General features: G+C 40.1%; 1 protein-coding gene across 1 annotated transcript; it reads right to left on the bottom strand.

Annotated features, from left to right (window-relative positions):
- Positions 1–727: 727 nt before the first annotated feature.
- On the bottom strand, positions 728–21,032 carry rab3b (RAB3B, member RAS oncogene family). The gene is made up of 5 exons (XM_056379278.1): positions 20,453–21,032; positions 13,719–13,943; positions 6,959–7,077; positions 6,706–6,830; positions 728–4,911 (listed from the first exon to the last, which is right to left on the bottom strand). The coding sequence occupies exons 2-5, from the start codon at positions 13,941–13,943 to the stop codon at positions 4,727–4,729; spliced, it is 654 nt and encodes a 217-aa protein (XP_056235253.1). The 5' UTR covers positions 20,453–21,032; the 3' UTR covers positions 728–4,726.
- Between the last annotated feature and the right edge of the window lie 647 nt (positions 21,033–21,679).

Raw genomic sequence — 21,679 nt, 5'->3', positions numbered from 1 at the left:
AAACAAGAGCACTGTAACATGCTGCTCTGGATCTCACATGCAAATTCTTTCATGACAAACTGTGGACATTTGTGATCTTTGAACTTTTTGTGATCAGCAGATGAAAATAATTTTATTTTTATAATGTTGATCAGTTTCATAGTTTACCATGTGATTTGTGGATAGCCAATGTGGGCAGCAGCTGTTCTTGTGTTATTGCTGAATATCATATATGATGAACAGATGTGTTGACGGTTGAAATGTCAAAGCTGTGGTCCTGGTGTCACCCATGTTGAGCATCCTAACACATGAAATGCTCTGGTGGAATGATATGACCATAGACTGTATATAGAAATGACATTAAAACAATTATTAAACAACATCTAAATTCTAAGTAATCCTTGTGTTGTTATTGTCATATTGTATATCCAAAAGCTACATATAGTCTTAACAGATTTTAGGATAATTAGATTTAACTCAGCCTGACAGAGTAAGATAAAGTGGGACAGGAGATTTCCAGGTTGAGTGGCCCTGAGTTCAGTCTCTTGAACTAGACAAAAAGAGAATATAAAGAAATATAAGAGCTATATTATAAAGAGAAATATTACACTAAAACAACCATATATTTTACTAAAAAAGTTTTTTTCAGTATGGATTTACTTTTTATGACAGCGAAATTTCATACTCAAAAATTCTGTAATTTCCCACCAGGTCACAGGAACAACTGATTCAGACAACAATGTTCATACATGTTTTTATTCTCTTTTATTTTATTCACACATTTCACTTTACTTTACTTATTTTTGTTTGTGCTCTTCAAGCTTTTTTTTTCTCTTACGTTGTGTTTTGATGTGTGTGCTTTTGATTTTGATTTTTTATGTCTTTACACTGCATTCAATATTTTTTCTGTCATGTTTTTTAATAGTAGTAGAAGGTACTACAGAGTATATTTATTTGACAAATAGCGTAACTTTACAAAAGACCTTTCAGAGACGGAAAAGCTCAGCCAGATGTTTTGATTAAAGATTGTGATTTTTTTATTATACTAAATTGCATCTATAATATACAAACATTCACAATATTTTTGTACAATCACTTTGTGCTTCTCCCCCGTACAGGAGTGAACTGTAAGACAACAAGTTTACATAAACTCTCTATATAATTTGTCCATGGTATACACAGCATAAAAATAAATTCATACTCAACACCATTATAATTTCTAATTCTATCATTTACAAAGTCACTTAAAAAATAATCATATGAAGACAATGTCAATATTATTGTATATTTTTATATATCAATATGAGGAAACACAGTGGGGAGTCACACACAAAAACGTGCGCTTGTTGTAGCTATATAACAATTTGGCAGGATATTGTTTTTTCTATCTCCATAATATTTAATAATAAATGCACAATTTTCTTCCTCAACATCTTTCCTTTTTCTTGAAGTCGTTCATTTGCACACACGTACTGTATCTCAGCTGACATGACATTATCAAAATATCCCACTTCCGTCAAAGATACCGTACACAAACACAAAAACCTTCACAACTGAACACGCAATAAATATCATGATAACCATATGCAACAATAGAATGTGTTGGCTCTAATATCACACACGCACACGCACACACACACACACACACACACACACACCCACGCACACTCATGTAGGAAACACTGCGAACATGACGGCTACGTGACTACACCTGCTGAAGGGGAGGGAGAGAACCGTGTGCTCTTCACTCGTCAGCTCTGCTCACATGTGCATGTGTGAGTATAAAACACCCTCAGTATGGCGTTGGATTGTGTCGGCCAGTGCAAAAGCTATAAGCCACCATGAAGCAGGGCTGCAGCTCTCAGCGGCAGTCTGGGCTCAAGTCTCTGGCAGTCTGGAGGGTCTGATACGGGTCTTGTACCTGTTTAGTTGATTATTTTTTTTGTTCTTTTCTGGTCCAGTTTGGTTTCTGAGCTTTGATTAGTTGGTTATTTACTCCTGGGGAAACACCAGAAACTCTCATGTGGAAGTTTGCTCATGACAAAACAAGAAAAGCAAACATAAACAAAACAAATTTTAGTGTCTAGATTTGATGATGTGCACCTGACACCTCCAAGTTGTACAGCCATGACCCCCTGTGCTGGATCAACTTTGCTTTATTGAAGAATATGCTCCATGTGAAGAAAATACAGTATAGACTAAGGTTTTAAAGCTAGAGACGCGGGGCCCCTTCATAGGACATGGCCAGATAGTTAACTAATAATATAGTGGTGCAATAAGTTTAGATAGAGACAAATCAAATTGCAGTGGAGATGGATGAATCTGTGGCTTTTTCTGTCAAATGTTGCTTTAGGTCTTTAAAAGACTTGGTCCAACCCTGGTGTGAACATCACTTTAAGTGTTTCCCTTATCGTTGATGAAAGTGCATCACAAGTGCTGTTATTATTGTTCCAGTATATTGATTTGTCTCATATGTTTACCTGATATCTGCTCTCAACCCATCACAGGAAGTCCTGTTAACTTCATGTTGTAGCATGTCACGGTCACGTTTGGGACTCGGCCCTTTTCCTGTTCAGCCTTTGACTCAAATGATTTCGGCTGCAGCCCTGCCTGGGAGTTGTGCATTGGTGGTGTAGCCCTAAAGCGTCTTTCAAGCCAAAAACAGCACTAAGTAAGGCCAGTAACAGTTAGTGTGCTATAGGCATATTGTATCAGAGTGAACCTAACTATCACTAGCAATCTGAAAAGCAGCCTAGCTGATGTTTTGGCGCATGACTCGCGGGTGAACGACTGCGACCTGTAAACTTGTGCATGAGCAGCTGTGGTGGAGTGAGTTTCTCGTTGTGCTACACTTTGAGGAGAGGCAGTGCTGTGCTTTCCTGTGGACAATGCCTCCAGCTCTTCCTGACAGTGAACTCCAACAAAATCTGACGTTCGGTGTGTTCAAAACAAAGACGACCAAAATGAAACGGCACATTCGGCCGAGACTGGGGCAGTGTGTGTGAGATTTCCAGATGTACAGTACATCTGGGAAGGTCACACAACCACAATTACTGTTGTTGTTTCATCTGCAAGTCAACAATGTCATAATCTGAGGCCTGTGTTGTCTGGGTTCATTTGTCTGGAACTTCCATCTGCATGGAAAGACCAACACACACCAGCAACATACAGTATAACACATGTCAAAACTGCTGCACCAACTGTTTTCTGTAAAGTGCACAAAACAGCAGCATCTTTATGTCATCAGTATCTGCTGCTGTCATATTTGTAGTGTTGACGCTCATTAACTGTTCAGAGGGGCTTCCTCACTTCATGTACAAGGTGCTTATATGTTTTATATTTTGCACTGATATTTCAACGTTATTGGTTTTATTTCTATTTTTGGAGAGATGTTTTTTATCAGCCCTTTTTTTAAATTTCACCACCACTCCTTTAAAACATGTCATTTGTGCAAAAGCTCTGCACATGTAGGCTACTGATGGCATGTCTGGTGTGTGTTGCCCTTAAGCATTTGGAAATGATCCTGCTGTCTGCTTTCTTTTATACTGGTTCTAATTTTGGCTGTGATGCTTGAACCTGCATCCAAACAGGAAGCTGGATTGGCCAATAAGCTTGTTTGATGTGTACAGCTTCTTTGTGACTTATAGCACCCTCACCTACTTAGAGACGTTAGCACGTATCCTAACAGGTGCATGATTCCAGATTTAAGGCTCGGTCACACCAGAATTCAAAATTTAAAGTTATATAAATTAGATCTGCTGTAATCAACCACAACTTTGCACTGTTGACCAATAGGAAACCATCATGACAGTACTGAACTTTAGAGTGAACGAGGCGACTCAGATTTGTCCACTTTTATGCTGTGTTCACGTCATTGCAAGAAGGAAAGTAATGATGGGAAAGACTCCTATGTGTACTACTTGTAAGTCATCGCACAACCCAAGATGGCAGCTGTCATTCTTCTTGTGCTACTGCTTTTCTTTCTGAGAAGGATTTATCAGAGCATTTGATGTTGATGTGAACGCTGTTTACAAGTGGGAAACTGTTAGTTATGTAACTCAATTATCACATGTCTGCTGCATTATACTGTATTACCCTCCTCTGCCGCTCCAGAGAAACAGTTAGCAGTTATGACAGGTGCCAATGGCACGAATATCTCAAATAAAATGTGCTTCATATTGTCCTATAAGCAACAAAGCTCTGTAGCTTGCCAACTGGCAGTTACCAAACTGCCAGCTCTGAGAAACACTGTGACTTGACGGTTTTTTACTGGTTAGCAAGTTAGCAGTTGCAGTGGTTTGCGAGATAGCAATGTGTGCTGTGTCACTTTCTGGGGTGACCGGGCCTTTATTCTCCTCATCATGCTAACCCTAATGTATCTAGCTTGAACATCATTACCTAACTCTAGTCACAGTTAGCATGCTAGCTTTTCAACGCAGACGTACAATCAACAGTGGTTGTAGAAACTTTTGAAACAATCCAAACATGATTTTGTTTGGAGCACACTGCTGCCCTTACTCCTCCGTCTATGTAAGGGCCTCCTCAGGTACTCGGGGATAGGGAAGGAATGAAACTGGCTATATAAATGTTAGTTAGCAGAAACTGCAGTAGGCATAGTGATTATTGACGGCTCACAAACATGGACTGAAGCAGAGAGTGTGTAGAGGAATGTTACGATAGTTAATCTGTTTTTTTCTTTTTCTGCGGGGGTTAGCGGACGAGGCGACAGCGGAGGGGTCACAGATGATCAGCAGCACTTCTGAGGTAGCTGGGCGGGCTTGTCGGTCAGTCTGGTGGTCTTGGTGGCAGGAGCCGCCGGCACCTCCACGTCCACGCGCTCCGACATCTTCACACAGATGATGTCCACCAGGCGCTCGAAGACCTGCCGCACGTTGATGTTCTCCTTAGCGCTCGCCTCGTAGTACTCAAAGCCTGCGGGAGGAAAAAGGAGGGTTAAACTGGTGAAAGGAACATGTGGCTTTGTTAGTTTTTGTTATACTATTATTTTCTCAGAATTTTTTTTAAGTCTGTTATTTTCAAATAATTTCTTTAAAGTTTGGGTTTAATTACAGGAAAAATAGAGGGAGAGTTCTAAAACAATTAAGTTCAATTAGTTTTGATTATTAAGAATCTCCATTAAAGAAATTGTTCCATTTAAACTCCAGTGAATATTTAGTTCTTATCCATTTATTAATGGAAACTTAATACGTCTTTATTTATGCTGAATTGTTTGTGTGTAGATATTTAAATGTATGTAGACTGTAAATAAAGATGGATGTAGCCTCTGTGACATCACCCACGGGTTTCTGAAGAGCTTCTGTGAGCTGCTCCGCCGTTGCCATCTTGGCAGTGTCTGACCCCGCCCCCTAACTCCCAGCTAATCCAAAAATGGTCAAAGAGATGAGGCGTGTGCGGAGCTGAGACTTCGGTGCACGAAGGTTTGTGGCAAGCATACACTTACCCACCTGTCATTCAACGAAGCCACGCCCTGAATTATACATCATTTTAAGCCTTAATAAAATGTAAACAGGTGAGTTACAGAAACAGGTGTCATGAAGGTGGAATTTAGCTATAGAGACCAAAAGTTTTTTTGTACCAGGCTGTAAACATGTTTATTTCTGCTGTAAAGTTGGACATTTTAACATGGGAGTCTATGGAGACTGACTCACTGTTGGAGCCAGACTGCAGGTTTTGAGACTTATGGTCATTTTTCAGCCCTGGAGGTTGATGCTTGTGTGTTGCTCACCTGGTATCTTCTAAATAAAACTCTCAATGTTGTGTGGTAGCTTAGGTGGAAATAAGATCACTCTCTATTTTTCCTTTAATTAGCACCAAATTACAGGATTCTTTCCAGAAAAGGTGTGAGGTGATTATTTGTTTTGTTTAACGAGGACACAAGCCAGAAAAAGTTTAGAAACCTACATTTACACTGCTCTCTTCAGGCCTCTTAAAGACTTCAGTGGGGTGTGGTTTAATCCATTTGAGCATCTCAAAGTGTGTTTGCTGTTTTCAGACTCTTCTACCCACTTCACAAATATCTAAATCCTGGTGAGGCTTTTTCAGCTTCATGATGCTGATCCAAACATTTGGATGAGGTGTGATACCCCACTTTGTAATGTTTCAGTCTCCACCTGTAGCTGCTCACAAAATACCGTTATAATATGACGTTGCTTGAGCACTGTCTCATCACAAAATAAAATAGGTTGACCTGGTGAGTAACTGTGTTATTGTCAGAACAAACTGAGGCGTGCATGTTTATTCAAGTCTGGTAAAAGTGAAAAAAATACCAGTAGAGCTAAAACCAGTATGGTATGTCCGTTATCCAAAGATCTCCTTGGCTCTGGGCAATAAACAACACACTAATAGGCATTCCTCAGTACACACACCCAGAGGTGAAGTCATTTTCTCCTGGAGTTGAACGGGTTAATACACGTTTAGTTACAAAGCGTGTTTTCTCAGAAACAAAGATGAAATTATTTTAACCAATGAGCAGAACCTAAACCTCTGGTCTGGTTCCATTACCCTGGAGGTTCCTTTGGTTCTATGCTGAGGAACAATGTGAGACCAATAAAAGAAATACTCACACCTGACACCTTCAGGTAACATGAAGGTAGGTGTTAAGAGTTCTGTTAGCATATGAAACCTGAGCTGGAGAGTATTTGCTGTGGTATTTATTTAGCACCCAGGCTGAGCGTATTTAGCAGTGCTGAATCAGCAGTGTCTCACCTAACTGGTCGGCGAGGTGTTTTCCTTTCTCTGGAGGTACGATTCTCTCCTCGTCCATGTCGCACTTGTTGCCCACCATGATCACCTGAGCGTTATCCCACGAGTATGTTTTAATCTGAGTGGCCCTGCAAACACACACACACACACACACACACACACACACACACACACACACACACACAGAGGTAACAACAAAAATCATTAGCTGTGTCTGACTTGAATCTGAACTTCTAGTTTCTGTCCAATCACGTACCAGTCCTGCACGGCGTTGAAGGACTCCTCGTTGGTGATGTCATACATGAGGATAAAGCCCATGGCACCGCGGTAGTAGGCCGTGGTGATGGTGCGGTATCGCTCCTGACCTGCCGTGTCCTGGAAACAAAAACAAACAAATCACTTTTTGAAGCTGCCTGTCAATACTAAACTTCTAATACGTTGGTATATCCTCTAGAGACCAACACCAGAGCAGGTGTCATAGGTGGACATTTTCTGGTGATGGTGTCACTACAGGAAAGTCAAGCTTAGAGCCACTTTATTTTTCATATTGAATTTCAACTGTGACCTTAAATACACCAGAAAACAAGCATCCAAAGATTCTGGCACTGATGATAGGAGAAGACATGATGTGTGCAGCTCTTCACTCTGCACCCGACCTCACACAAATATATATATATATATATATATACAGTATATAAATATATATGGATATATATATGGAAAAAGCCAATCGTAATATCACCAAGAAGCATTACAGATGCAGACCTAGACACATTCCTGCCAGATGTTGAAAAGGTGTTCAGGCATCTGTCTGTCCAGGACACATACATACTGACATGTGTTTCTATTATTTTATCCATCCCATCTAACTTGCAACTTAAAACGTAAAAGTACGTTAAATAACAGAAGCACCGCTCATTATAATACAATACACTTAAAACTCCATAATGATCACACAGTTGAATCAGCTCCTTAACACAAACTGAACTGTTACAACCTTCATGGAGGAGGATTTGTTACAGGACTGTTGTATTAGACTGATTTATTTTTATCTAGGTGTTCCTAATAAACTGACCTCTGGATGTATATATCCATACATCCATCACTTATTTATTCTTTTTTTTATATATTTATTTTTTGGGCATTTTTGCCTTTATGTGATAGTACAGTGAGAGGTAGACAGGAAAGTCAGGGAGAGAGAGTGAGGGGATGACATGCAGCAAATTTCTGTGGGTCAGTTTCCAACCCATGGCCGCTGCGGTTAGAACTAAGTCCATGTGGTACGCGCTCTACCAGGTGAGCCACCAAGGTGCCCCCATACTTGTTTATTCTTGAGGGTCAGTTGATTGGCCAGAGCCAATCCCAGCTGACAATGGTTAAGAGGCGGGGTTACACCTGGACAGATCTACAGTGTATCAACATTCACATTCATATTCATACCTACTGGCAGTTTAGAGTTGCCAGCTCCAGCTGGGAGGAAAGTGTGTGTGTGCGTGTGTGAGGTCAATGTGGTGTTGGACGGGCTCACTGAGTCACTTAGTCAGATGGTTGTTGTCAGATGTTCTGTGTAACTGCTGGACACTGTATTCTGTTTACAGTGAGTGAGGATAAGCCCATATACCAACATGCTAAGCTAGGATAATGCTGCATCCGTTCTGGCATGTTTGAAACCAGACTGTTTGATTTGGCAAACACTACAGGTGCCGTTTCCATGGTGACCCAAGCATTGAAATAACAAACAGGAAAACTACAGCAGGTCGGCTACAATCGTGTGCAGATAATGTCTAACCTTTTACCTCAGGTTGTTTTAAGACATCGATTTTGTTATTGCAAAGTCAGATATCACTGTATGAATTATAACAGTAACACAGAATAAATTCAATATACTAATCCTGAGACAAAGATCATCCCCCCAACACACACACACACCTGTTCTCACCTCACAATAACATACAGTGATGTGTTGACGTTGTGACTTCACACTGATGTTCACAGAGACTGAATCTACACTTTAGCACCTCTCACCCTGTCACCATCAACAGCTGAACCACAGTCTGTCTCTGTTCAACCCTCAACAGAGCCACAAGATAAATCTGGGGGGTTGAAAGATGATTAAAAGTTAAGAAAGAAAAAATTTTTTATGTTACATGAAATTTAACATGTATATGTTACATATGAAATATAAGACTTTTTCTCTGCTTCAGGCCTCTGGAAATCCTGCTCTAACTCTTCTCCTGAACACTTGAAGTCTTGTTTAGATGGAGTTTATGGAGAAAGCTGCATTTACTTAAAGCAAATCAAATACACAGAGTAACAGACGCTTGTGTAAAGCTGGGTTTATAGTTGTCTGTAACTACACATCAAGGCTACAGAGATACCACTGAAACAGCCCTGTTCAGAGAGGCAAAGCTAAATGGATGTAACATAGCCAACCAGCTCTCACTATCACAAAGTAAATAAAAACGTGTTAACACAGTAAACAGGGACGCCTGCAGGAGGCTGTGTCAGAGTGTTTAAAAACCAAATAAGATCCAGGAAGTCTGTTTGGAGGGAAAGATTAAAATGTTCAAAAGCTTTATCTGACCTGTAGGATTTTACAACTTTGTCATGATTACGGCAAGGTAAACTTTAATACTCCACACACTACTATGAATGTGTTTTAGATGCTGTGTATTAATGACGCTGTGTTTGCTTGTTCATTTTGAACCGTGTTAGCAGCAGGGCTCCATGGACGTCACTTACAGACAGCAAAACCACATGAATTCCACGTGCAAAATCACATAGTGGCACATGTGATCACATGAGAAAACATGTTAAAATCACGTGTTAAAATTTCACATGCGAAACTTTATGTACTGATTTGAAAAACAAATGTGAAATTTGTGAAATATTGAATTTCACATGTGCATTTTCATAAGGGATCCACCTCTTAGGTCCAGACTGAAATATCCAAACAACTACTGGATGGACTGTGATGACATTTCATTCATGTTCCCCTCAGGATAAATTAATAATTTCAGTCCATCATCTGACTTTTAATCTAGAACCATAATTAACTCAACATGTCCCTTTGTCCAACACACACTTGCAGAACTGATCATGTTCCCACCAGCCTCAGCTTTGTGTTTACTGCTTATTAGCAAACGTTAGCATGGTGACATGCTAAACTAAGATGGTAAACATTGCACTCGCTTAACATCAACACATAAGCATTGTCACTTTGAACGTGTTAGCATGCTAGTGTTAGCATTTAGCTCGAATCCAGCCTCACAGAGCTGCTAGCAGGGCTGTAGACTTTCAGTTACGTTTCTATACAAATAAAACTGCTGCAACAAAAGTGTTTTGTAGGAAACGTGATCTCTGTCTGGGTCACGGTTAAAAGCTACATAAGCAAAGTCTCCAGGAGGTGGCTGTGGTGGATGGAGGACGTACAAAGTTCAGGACCGTCAAACACAATGGTTCACATCCAGAGTCCCGTCTGTGGTTCAGGAAACAAAAGCACTTTGATTAAGGTTCGTTAAAGATGGTAGTTTTGGTTCATTTGTGATTTGCCAGTTATTTAAATTAACGTGGCTCCTCATTAAGGCTCACAGAAAACAGAATCTGGTCACAGTCACGTTTCCTATAAAACACATATGCAGTTGCAGTTCAGTTGTATAGAACTATTTAGGAGACAGGCTCTTATTGTTTGTGGCTTGTTCTCCCTGTGGAGAGGAGGTGTCTATAGATATAGAAGCAGATTCTGCAAAAAGCATTTTTATACATACAAACTCATAATAAGTAGAAAAGGTAGTTTGAAACGTGATGACATAATAAAAGCTTATCAGTTATAAAGTCTGCTGCTGCCAGCGTGTGAATATCTCACTCTCTAATCTCACAGAGACAAAAGAGCCTCATCTCCTCTAAGACCCTGAACTACCTTATCTGAAGCAGCTCAGACGCTGCTCCACTGCACAAACCAGCTGAGCCTCAATGTGACTTTCACACCCGTCTGCGACGGTCGCATAGCGCCGCCATCCTCCATCCTCATAGCACCGCAGCTGGTCTGGGTGCAGCAGTTTTTCTAAATTTAGCTCTTTTGTGATTTGCTTCCTCTGCACTCATTCAACAATCCCTAGTTTTCTCCTTCTTCGTTCCTCAGGGACACAGCGAGTGCTCGTTCACATTTAATTAACTGAGATTTGATGTGGAGTATAAATGTGTGTGTGTGTGTGTGTGTGTGTGTGTGTGTGTCACAGACATTAATCATGGAGAGTATGAGCAGAACCTCAAGCAGTGACTGATTCTTCTCTGTTTAGTTAAAAGCAGAGAAAAATGTGTGTTTGATTTCCACAGAGAACGTCACTGCACATGGGCAGGCGCGTCAGTGAGGTCCAGAAGTGATGTTGGGTGATCAGGGGCGGGTTTCACAGAGATGTCTCAGACCGGTCGGTAGTGTTGGTCTAGTCTTCATGTTGCTCATAGATCAGTCTAATGCAATTAAAGCCATTTCACAAAAGTAAAGACTGACTCATTTTAAGCCAAACCATTAGACACCTTACCATTGGTCTTAAGCCTGTGGTTAGCCTGGGGGCTAACTCAGGCTTAAGACCAATGTTACCATGGTAACCATCCATTTATCAAACCAAACTCTGTCCCAGGGTTTTACTTCCAGACACACACACCTGAGATAACTTTTCACGCTGCAACTTTATGGCAAAACCAAGATTTTCTAGCTAGTCTGTGTTTTACGTGGTCCATGTAGTTTCTCCCACTGGTTTTCTTCCCTCTTCTCTGTACGGTGGCCCTGAGAGCTCAACGCACTGGAGCTTGCAGACAGACAAAGCACAAGCAAAAAAAAAGAAAACATCTGGACCGAACAATGTTTGAAGAAAAATGCTGCAATGTGAGAAAACAACAGGGAATGTTATTAATTTAATTATCTGGCAAGTTAACCACAGACTGGACTGTGGGTGTGAACCTGGTCTCAGTTCGTACATCCTCCACCATCCACCACAACCACCTCCTGGAGTCTCTGCTGCTGTAGCGTTCATTCATTCATTCATTCATTCATTCATTCATTCCAAAAATACATGCAGTCAGAGATGATGTTTCCTGTTACAATTTAGTAGAAGAGGCGTAATGTCTAGGAGACAGGGTCGACTCCCAGCCTTTGATATCAAGCCTATGGTGTGATAACATTAGTGTTGTGTAGCAAACATGGAGTTTAATTAAGCTCTTACATACATTTGTGTTGTTGTTTGTGTGTGTGTGTGTGTGTGTGTGTGTGTGTGTGTGTGCATTGTATCTATTTTTACTCATAACTGTGCTTTCAGTTTGAATCAATTGGCTCTGATTAGCTCTACTTATGGCACTGCCCCCCCACCCCCACCCATACACACACACACACACACACACACACACACACACACACACCCGCACCACACACCCTCACCCCTTCACGGTCCTCTGTCGCCTGCCGGCTCTCAACCTCTTCGCCCCAAGAGGTCTCTTTAATTGCCACTGAAGACAGCACTGTTAGTGTGTGTTTCTGTGTGTGTGTGTGTGTGTGTGTTGTGTGTGTGTGTGTGTGTGTGTGTGTGTGTGTGTGTGTGTGTGTGCGTGTGAGCGAGAGCCTGAGTGAGTATGAAGAGCTGCTGCCATGGCAACACCATCACCAACTGATGATACAAGCTATAGCCCAGAAGTCTCTGTGTGACGGTCTTTTCTTTTCTTTTCCCTCCCAGCAGCAGCTTGTTGACTGAGAGCAGAACATCATGTTACACTGCACCAATCATGTGTTGCATTATGTTACAGTATGTTATATTATCTTATGTTGTGATATACAGTATTATTATCACACATCCTCTGGATACATTAAGCTATAAATTCATAAAATATATGAAACATCCATGGTAAAATTACATGTTGTTAAATTAAATGTCCATATTTTAAAAATTTCTAAGATGAATTCTATTTTTACGACATGTTGTGACCATATATGTTAATGATATGTATTTAATTTATATTTGCAAGTTTATTAAAACAACATACATATATAAATTCAATATGTCTATATATGTTTTTCTACTGTATATAATATCAACATATATTAACAGGCTTTGGGATGGATATATATTTATGTAACATATCTCTACAAGATAAGCATATATACATAAGCATAGACTATGTTTGTATGGGTGAGACATATACAGTATGTCAGTACTTGAAATTGTTACAATTTCTAATACGTTTCAGAAATAATTTTTACATATTTTTATTACATATGAACATGTAGTTCATATATGAAAATTCAATATATGTACATATATTAAATTTGCATATGGGATGTTATGGTGTAATATTTTATATTACCAGATGTTATTATACATTGAAGTATATAATACTACCTGCTCTATTGTGTTCCAGCATAATTAGAACAAAATATGTTACAATTTGTTATATTGTGGTACATTCAAGTACAATACAGTAAATTACATATGCTGAGTCAGACTATACTAAATTTTACTTTTCTTAGCGGTTTCTGTTTTTATTTTCATTTACATATTTTATCATCTACTGTTTTATTCATGAATAAGAGTAAGTAAGTATAGGTATTGTCTATTCTCATTACTATTAATGATTGTACTATTAGATTTTTTTTTTTATTGTAAAGCACTTTGAGCTACATTCTCTTGTATGAAAAGTGCTCTATAGATAAAGTTTATTATTATCATTATAAATAAATTACCATGATATCAGGTTACAGTATATTATGTTATGATCAGTTATGTGATGGGCTGTAATCCTGCTGCACACTAGAAGCTTCCTGACCGAGACAGTAACTCTACGACAGTGGACTGATGGGATCTCGTCGCGCTCGTCACTCCATTGGTTTCCTCTAGCATTTTGCTAACGAGTCATGCTCACTGTCTCCTGCGTCACAAATTCTCACCACTTTACTCTGTAGTGAACGGCAAAGTGAGAAGTTATGAAGTGTTATCACCGACAGGTGCAGTGACCCCGTCCATCCTCACCCAGATCTGCAGCTTGATCCTCTTGTCGTTGCGATACACCGTCTTCACCTTGAAGTCGATGCCCACGGTGCTGACGAAGGAGTTGCTGAAGGAGTCGTCGGCGTAGCGGAACAGGAAGGACGTTTTCCCGACGCTGCTGTTACCGATAATCAGCAGCTTGAACATGTAGTCGAAGTTCTGGTCCGAGCCGTCCCGCTGGCCGAAACGCTGGTCTGCCTTCGCCATCTGGAGGTTTGGTTTGAAGAGAGAAGAAAAAGACAGTTAGTGGCACAGCCGTGCAGTGGCAGGGGGATATTCACTAACTGGCACTGAAAACAAAGGTTTGCAGGTTTTTCATAAAAGTATTGGACAAGTTCAACATTTGACCTGATGATAGTGCTAGACGAAAGGTCACCACTGTTAACACAAATCATCCTGATCAGAACATGAACGTCTAAACCGCATTTCATCTCAATCATGCAACAGTTGAGATGCTTCATCCTGAAAGTGGTTGAACCGACCGACTCAAACTGCAGAGAAATGACTTCAAATGCAGGTACAGTCATCTACTCTAGGTTACCCTGCACGCAAGGTTTTATGAGCTGTATCCGGCCACATACAGGCTGCCCTAACCATCTGATCGGTAGAGCTCGATGGGGCTGGAAATATTCAGATTTAGAGTTAATTAATAGAAACTAATGAAGCTTAAGTAAGTAGTGTAAGTTCAAATAAGAAGACTTCTCGTAATCAGCTCATCTCAGGTGTTTTCCGTAACCAGTCGGATTTCGCATCATCTCAACCAGCTAATCATGTTGTTGCTGTCAAACTTTAAAATTGGTTCTTCCCTCTCTCCTGCTGTCAGCTTTCGTTTCAGTGCTTATTGCTGCGACCCTCCTCCCACCCAATCCACCTCCAGTCTTCAGATCCAGGACCAGCTCCAGCTCACCAGCGTCCACTTCAAATCCAGATCACCTGCATTCTCCTCTTCCCACCACCGCCACCGCCGGGTCGGTCAAAATCACTGCAACTAATGCCCCTGACTTCCTGGTATGCTGCAAGCGTTATACTATTCACAACTTCATTATCAAAACACTTCTTATTTCAAGATGGAAATTTGTTGGTCGCCAAGTGTTCCTGCTCTTCACACAGCCTCACCCCCTGTTCACGTATGATGACATCATGACGCGATGGACTGACTCTCGGTGACTCTTAAGTCTTAAATTGTTCGTTCTCTTGTTTGTGTTTTGTAGTTACAAATATTAAGATCTATCTCTCTCAGTTATCTACCAGTGAAACTAAGTGTCATTTTCATGAGTTAGTGCCTTAACAACACAGAAATGAATGCAGTGTTTTATGTGAGGTAAAATAAAATGTATGTAAAAGCAGAAGTAGTCTATTTAAATTGTCTTTTTCCTGTTCGATGAACCATGTCCCTCAGTAACCACAAAATGTTAACAACCATGTGGGTTTTGTAATGACTCTCATGTCAAAGGCAGTTTGAGAAGATTCTGTGATTTCTTGCCGTGACAAACTATTTCGAAACCTGTAAAATAAACTGCAGAGAAATCTGCTCCTTCGTTCCTGACATTTCAGGAGTTTTCAGCCGACTGTGACGATGAGCTGCAGCCAAATACTTTCCAGCACAAACAAACCAACAAACCCACGGCGGCGCATTAACAAAGACACGGTGCAAACAAACATTTCCGGTTAGACTTCACCTGTCGAGTCAAATGAAGTCAAAAGAAAAGCTGGAGCTGCCTCCGGTTCGACGCTGCAGACAGGTGGAGGTCGGTGCGAAGGGTTAGTGTGTGAGGACCGGATGAATGTGAGCAGCAGATGAGTCAGAGCCGAAGATCCTGCTGGGTTCAATCTAGCGTGGATGGCAGCGACCGGGGGAGGAGAAAATGACTGCAAAATACATGTGAAATTATAATTCTAGCTGCGGGGAACGCTCAGCTGACACCCCTGATCTGTGGATGTGTGTGTTCTGTTATGGAGTGATTCACTTCAGACCAGTTGGTGGAAAATAACTGACTTTCCTCTGTGAGCCAAGAGTCATTTCTTAGCATTTTTCCACTGCACTCTAAAGGAATAAAGTCCGCTGCAGATCTGTCACTCCGGAGCTGCTGCTTCCTATTCGAGACTTGTCATGTTATCTATTGTTGATGAGACAGAAGAGCCTGTGTCTCCATATTAATAAGCTTAACCATGGTTTGATTTTTTTTTGAACACACTCACAATAGAAACTGTCACAACACTGACAAGAAGAAGCAGCTTATTGACTAAAATCTCCAGATTTTTGAGAGAAAGCACACATTGTGAAGAAGCTGAAGTACCCCGTAAGCAAATGTAATATATGTACATATATTGAATCTTCATATATGAAATATAGCCACATATAAAATAAAAACATATATGTAATAAATATATATGAAACCTATTAGAAATCACAACAATTTCATATATTGACATATATGTCTACCCCATACAAATATGTATATTTATGTAAACATATATATCAATATATATCCATCCCAAAGACTGTCAGTATGTTGATAATATAAACAGTTGGGCCCAAAAGTCTGAGACCACTTTCCCACAACATGAAGATAGACGATGTTTAAAATCAATGAGAAATTAATAAGAAAAAATAGAATTTTTTTATGAATGTTGTTTTAATAAGCTTACATATATAAATTAATATATCATTAACATATATGGTCGCATCATGTCATGCCATATAAAAATTCATAGATATTTCAATATATGTACATAAAATAAAATTTTACTACAGATACTTTATACATGTTATAAACTTATATCTTCATATATCCAGAGGATGTATATATGTGAATATAATATATCCTCTTATAGGTGACATATACTGTATAGCAACTTCACCCTTGATATAGCATCATATGTGTCATATATTAGATTTCTGTATGGGCCCACAGGGACACTGTGCAATGTCAGTTTCACTTATAACTGTGAACTCATAGAGAATGATCAAATCTCTCTGGAGGTTTTGAGCCTCTTTTAGCCAAACACTGAGATAAAGGAGAGGGAATAATCTGCATTAAGCAAATACAGGCAGATAAAACAGCTCCAGGGACATCTGAAAAAAAAGAAAAGAATAACTCCTCCTTGCAAAGGTTGGGGAAAATTTCAAAATTGGCTTTTAAAAGTTGCAATTTGGTTCATGCCATCAACGCACACCTCTCATTTGCTAGTAGTACAAAATTATAATACCTGGCAAAATATTACATTAGTACATGATGTATACTTTATATAAATATAACAGGTTGATGTTCAGGTGGTGCAATGTAGCAACACAACGCAGAGGAAGCAGCCACGCTTTTGGTTTATGAACTGATGAGGTCAACTTGATTTAGTCAAGGGGTCACAGCTGCCACAGGGGTCTGTTGATCAATTAATCATTTGGTCTATGACGTGCCAGAAAATAGTGAAAACTGTCCTGTTCTAAAAGGATTAATAGGTTATTAAAATATTTGAAGATTAATTACCTGCCAATCAATGAATTAAAAATCTTAAAAATAATTGGTTGAGTCGTTTTATATCATAAAATATCTTCAGCCTAGCGCTGTGTTCTTGTCATACTGGAGTTAGTGTCATCACCAGTTGGTAACTCGTTGGCCTACATACAGTTCAGATTCCTTCAGAAAGCTCTGATATATCAGACTTCGTGCTAAATAATACAGAAGTGCCTGAAAAGCATATAAACATGGAAGCCTTATCAGCCTTACATCAGCTGAAGTCTGTGATGGGGAGGTTTATTACAAATGAACCTTATAATCAATAATCATGTTCAAAAGTCTTTGTGACTCAGCCAATGAATCTGCTGCTGCAAATGTCAGTTCACAGTCTGAGGTTACAGGAACACACACACACACACACACACCTCGTCATGTATTTACACCATGTGGGTTATTCACATTAAAGCTCAGAGAAATCAAACCATTCAAGCAAAGGCCTGACGCAGTTATCTCTGTGAGCCTATAGACTGGATAATAAGGCAAACAGAGGGAACAGAATATGGGAATACATGAAGCAAAGCGAAGGGTCACACGGTTTAAATCATTATCACACATTATATATTCATATGGATAATTTACGATATTGATATTCATCACAATCTGAAACCATCTCAAACCATCAATCTGGATTAAGACATTTGGTAACAATGACGTGGGATGATCATCAATCCCAATAATATAATCTATATATAAAAAATAACACTGACTAATCCTGCAGAACCACAGGCGTCACATTAAAGCCTCTGAGAGTTCTCGATGTTATAAAGAGAAGGATAGAGATGAAGATATGATCACTCCGGCTGAAATGTCTGAACAACTATTCAATGGATTGGCATGATATTTTGTGCAGATATTCATGGTCCCCAGAGAATGAATCCTCTGATTTTTAACTCTAGTGCCATCATCAGGTTAACATCTGTGGTTTTCAGTGAAATATCTCAACTATTAGTGGATGGATTGTCATGAAATCAGGCGCTGACATTCAGGTTTCGCAGCTGAAACATCTTACTGATTTTTCCTACAGCGCCACCATGAGGTCAGATTTTTAATTTTGTCCAAATAAACTTTACAGTCATTCAAGAACAGAACAGAACAGAACAGAACCAGACTGAGTTTACTGTGAGCTCGCAGTGCAAAATAAAAACACTGTGAAAAAAACATACAAAACCAAACACATTAGCATGTTAGCTTTATCCACACAGGTCGACCCCTAGCAGTGTCTCCTGAAATAGCACCCTTACAGCAGCAGGTGGACCAGACCTTAGTTGTCATGGTTACACTAATAAACTGTCCTGACAGCGGCATACCTACCTTCGTCGTCATGGTTACTATAATAGCGGTCATGGCTTAGTTAGGCTTAGGAAAAGATCGTGATTTGGGTTAAAAGGAGTACTTCCTGAACATTAGACGATCTTTGTTGTCATGGTTACAACATAAACTGCTGGTTTCACACAGGAATTGAACACCTCTCTCCTGTGTCATATTCATCCATCCACCACAACCTCCTCCTGACATGGACTTTGTCTCTCTTTATACTATGTTCTCTTTGCTCCTGTCATCATTACTACGACCACTAGATGTCACCTAGCAACAAAACGTAACTATGGGTCATAATAACCTGCTGCACAGACGATCTATGGGCTCATTTTTTACAGGAGAGCAGCCTCTTTTAACATTGTGAGCATGTTAGCAAGCTAACATTTAGCTCAAAGTTCAGCTGTGTCTTAAGTAGCTGCGGCTTCAATGAGATGCTAACATGGCAACAGACTATTGTTAATAGCAGCTTGCTCAAAATAATTAATAACCCTATGAGGTCTAAGGGTATTTTCTCGATTTCTACATTATTTCTTAAGGGACTTGCATATAAGATAATACCAAGTGTTTTATATCACAATTTTCAGAGCAATTTCAGCTCTTTCTATAATGAGGCTCCTGTTTGACCCTTTGCGCAAAGAGATAATTTGGCCCAAATCCTGAAAAATAGATGACATGCGTTTACTGATGCGGACTAATTGTTTTGGGTATACCACAGTCTTAGGTTCATAAAAAAAAGTGCAATGTGTGAGTAAAATAGTAGATAAATGTATAACAAATGCCTAAAATGAAAAGTGTTGTCTGTCACTACTTTAACCTAATTTTAGAGGCCTGTTTAGAGGCCTTCTAGCTCCGCCTATGACTCACATACAATCCCCCAAGAATATGAACCAGAAAGTTGAGAGTCAACAGATTCTAACAACATCTAAACCATATTTCTACGCTTAACTATTGCAAAGATATTAATAGGAACATCCATCGACCTCAGAGGGTTTTAACCCTGGAGATCAGAAATGTACAGAACAAAAACATGGAGGGATCATTTAATAAACACTAACACTGATAGTCCAACAGCTACGGTGAAAATAACTGTTAGTCCACCTTAACCTCAGGTACAGCCCTCATGAACACTTCTGAGAGCCAAACACAGAGTATATAACCAAACCACATGAAACCACAGCCTAATACTGACTAACACCATTAACATTATTACACATATGTAAACTCTCATAAGAGCAAATACACTGACACTGTGAGAACATAGGGACATTACAGGAATACACAGCCATCCACAACAGTGCAACACACTATACATTCCCATAGGGAGATGAAACAGTATAGACATACTATATAGCAGATTAAGATGAATCATGAGGCTGAGAGAGGCTCAACTCCCTACAGAGCCACAGAGGCTGCACCTGTGAGATTATTATGGGCTATTACAGGAACATTGTGTTTTATTGGGTTTTATGATTCAAAATAAACATATAGACGCTTATAAATCAGAAAAGGCTCCATAATCATTGTTAACATATAAGAGAATATAGGTGCAGAAAATTAACAACCAATCATCAAGCCAATAGATGGAGATCAGCACCAAATGAGCGCTGCAGGTGTCTGACATATGATAAGGAATACTGTTGGGATATTAGAGACAGACCCTTCATTTATAAGATGATTTTAAGAAGATAGAGCGGCTCAACTGTCGCAACGGCTCAGGTGTGATCGACGTTTCTGGATTCAGATCTGTCTGTCCGAATGTGTGTGTGTGTGTGTGTGTGTGTGTGTGTGTGTGTGTGTGTGTGTGTGTGTGTGTGTGTGTGTGTGTGTGTTTCTTAAACCGCTGTTAAACTGTATTGTAGTGTCATCTGTGTGTCTGTGTGTTACCTCTGCAGGGCGGATCTGATGCTCTCTCTCTGCTCTGCACCTGATGGAAACAACTCGATCGGTGTCCGGGCTCCCAAATAATAATAATTATAATAATAATGATAACAATGAAAATATTAAAAATAATGACTTCCCAAATTTTATCCTCAAATGCAACAGTTACGCTTCCGATCTTATCCACCGCCCGTCTGCTCAGGGAATCAGGAAACACCGCTGCGTCGTTCGCAGTGAGCGGAGCGGAAATTTTCCTCAGAAACGAGGTGAAACTGCCTGTGAAGCGTCTCTTTTCCGCGGTGCCGCACGCAGCTTTTCTGTTTACGCACGGCTTTACGCAGACATCCTGCAAGGTGGAGCGAGGCAAAGCGATGGAAATATTTGCAAAGGCGTCCGCTGTCCGTTACCTCCCTCCCCCTAAAAATAACCACCAGCGGCTTCTCCGTGAATGAACAGCGTTTTATTTTTTCTCGTGTCTGCAGGCTGTTTGCAGTCGGCGCCTCCTCCGCCCTATCACACGGCTGATCTGTGCAGACGCGCAGCGGCAGGAGCGGCAGGAGCGGCAGGCAGCTGCTGGCTATGACTCATAACTGAGGCGGTGAGGTGTGTAATTGGTTCAGCATCGATAAGAGAGACGTCTCCCTGAGAAAAGAGGGAAAAGCTGCCCGTCTGAGCTGCAACCACACACACACACTTCCCCCTCCATGGTCCTCTGTCCCCTCTCAACAACCTAGCCTCACACACACACACACACACACACACACACACACACACACACACACACACACACGTGTGTTTTCTGCCTGTGCAGTCATTTCAGTCAGCACCCTGACCATGTTTAGCAGCTGTTTGTCCACAGCATCATTCTGATATTTTAATGTTTCAGCATCAGTGGTTATAGTCAGCTCACTGTGGGTGATAATTACCTTTCCACAGCTTTAATCATTGATTATAATATAATAATAATAATAATAATAATAATAATAATAATAATAATGGCCAGAAGTGTTTTTACAGAACATTATGATGTCACAGTCAAGTTGACCTTTGACCTTTTGCAAATTAGTGTCATCACTTCATTTTATCCTTATAATCATTTGAGTTAAATTGTGTTATAAATAGTGTATGAATTCGTCAGTGTTTTGTGAGGTCACAGTGTACCAGATGTAGTGAAAATTCCCTCTGGGTGTCCATGATATGTTGCATTCACAAGAACATGAGATCACCATGACC

The sequence above is a fragment of the Seriola aureovittata genome, chromosome 6 (genome assembly GCF_021018895.1).
Source record: "Seriola aureovittata isolate HTS-2021-v1 ecotype China chromosome 6, ASM2101889v1, whole genome shotgun sequence".
Taxonomy (NCBI): Eukaryota; Metazoa; Chordata; class Actinopteri; order Carangiformes; family Carangidae; genus Seriola; species Seriola aureovittata.
The sequence above is the reverse complement of the archived record's forward strand: the minus strand, read 5'-3'. Positions and strand labels throughout refer to the sequence as shown.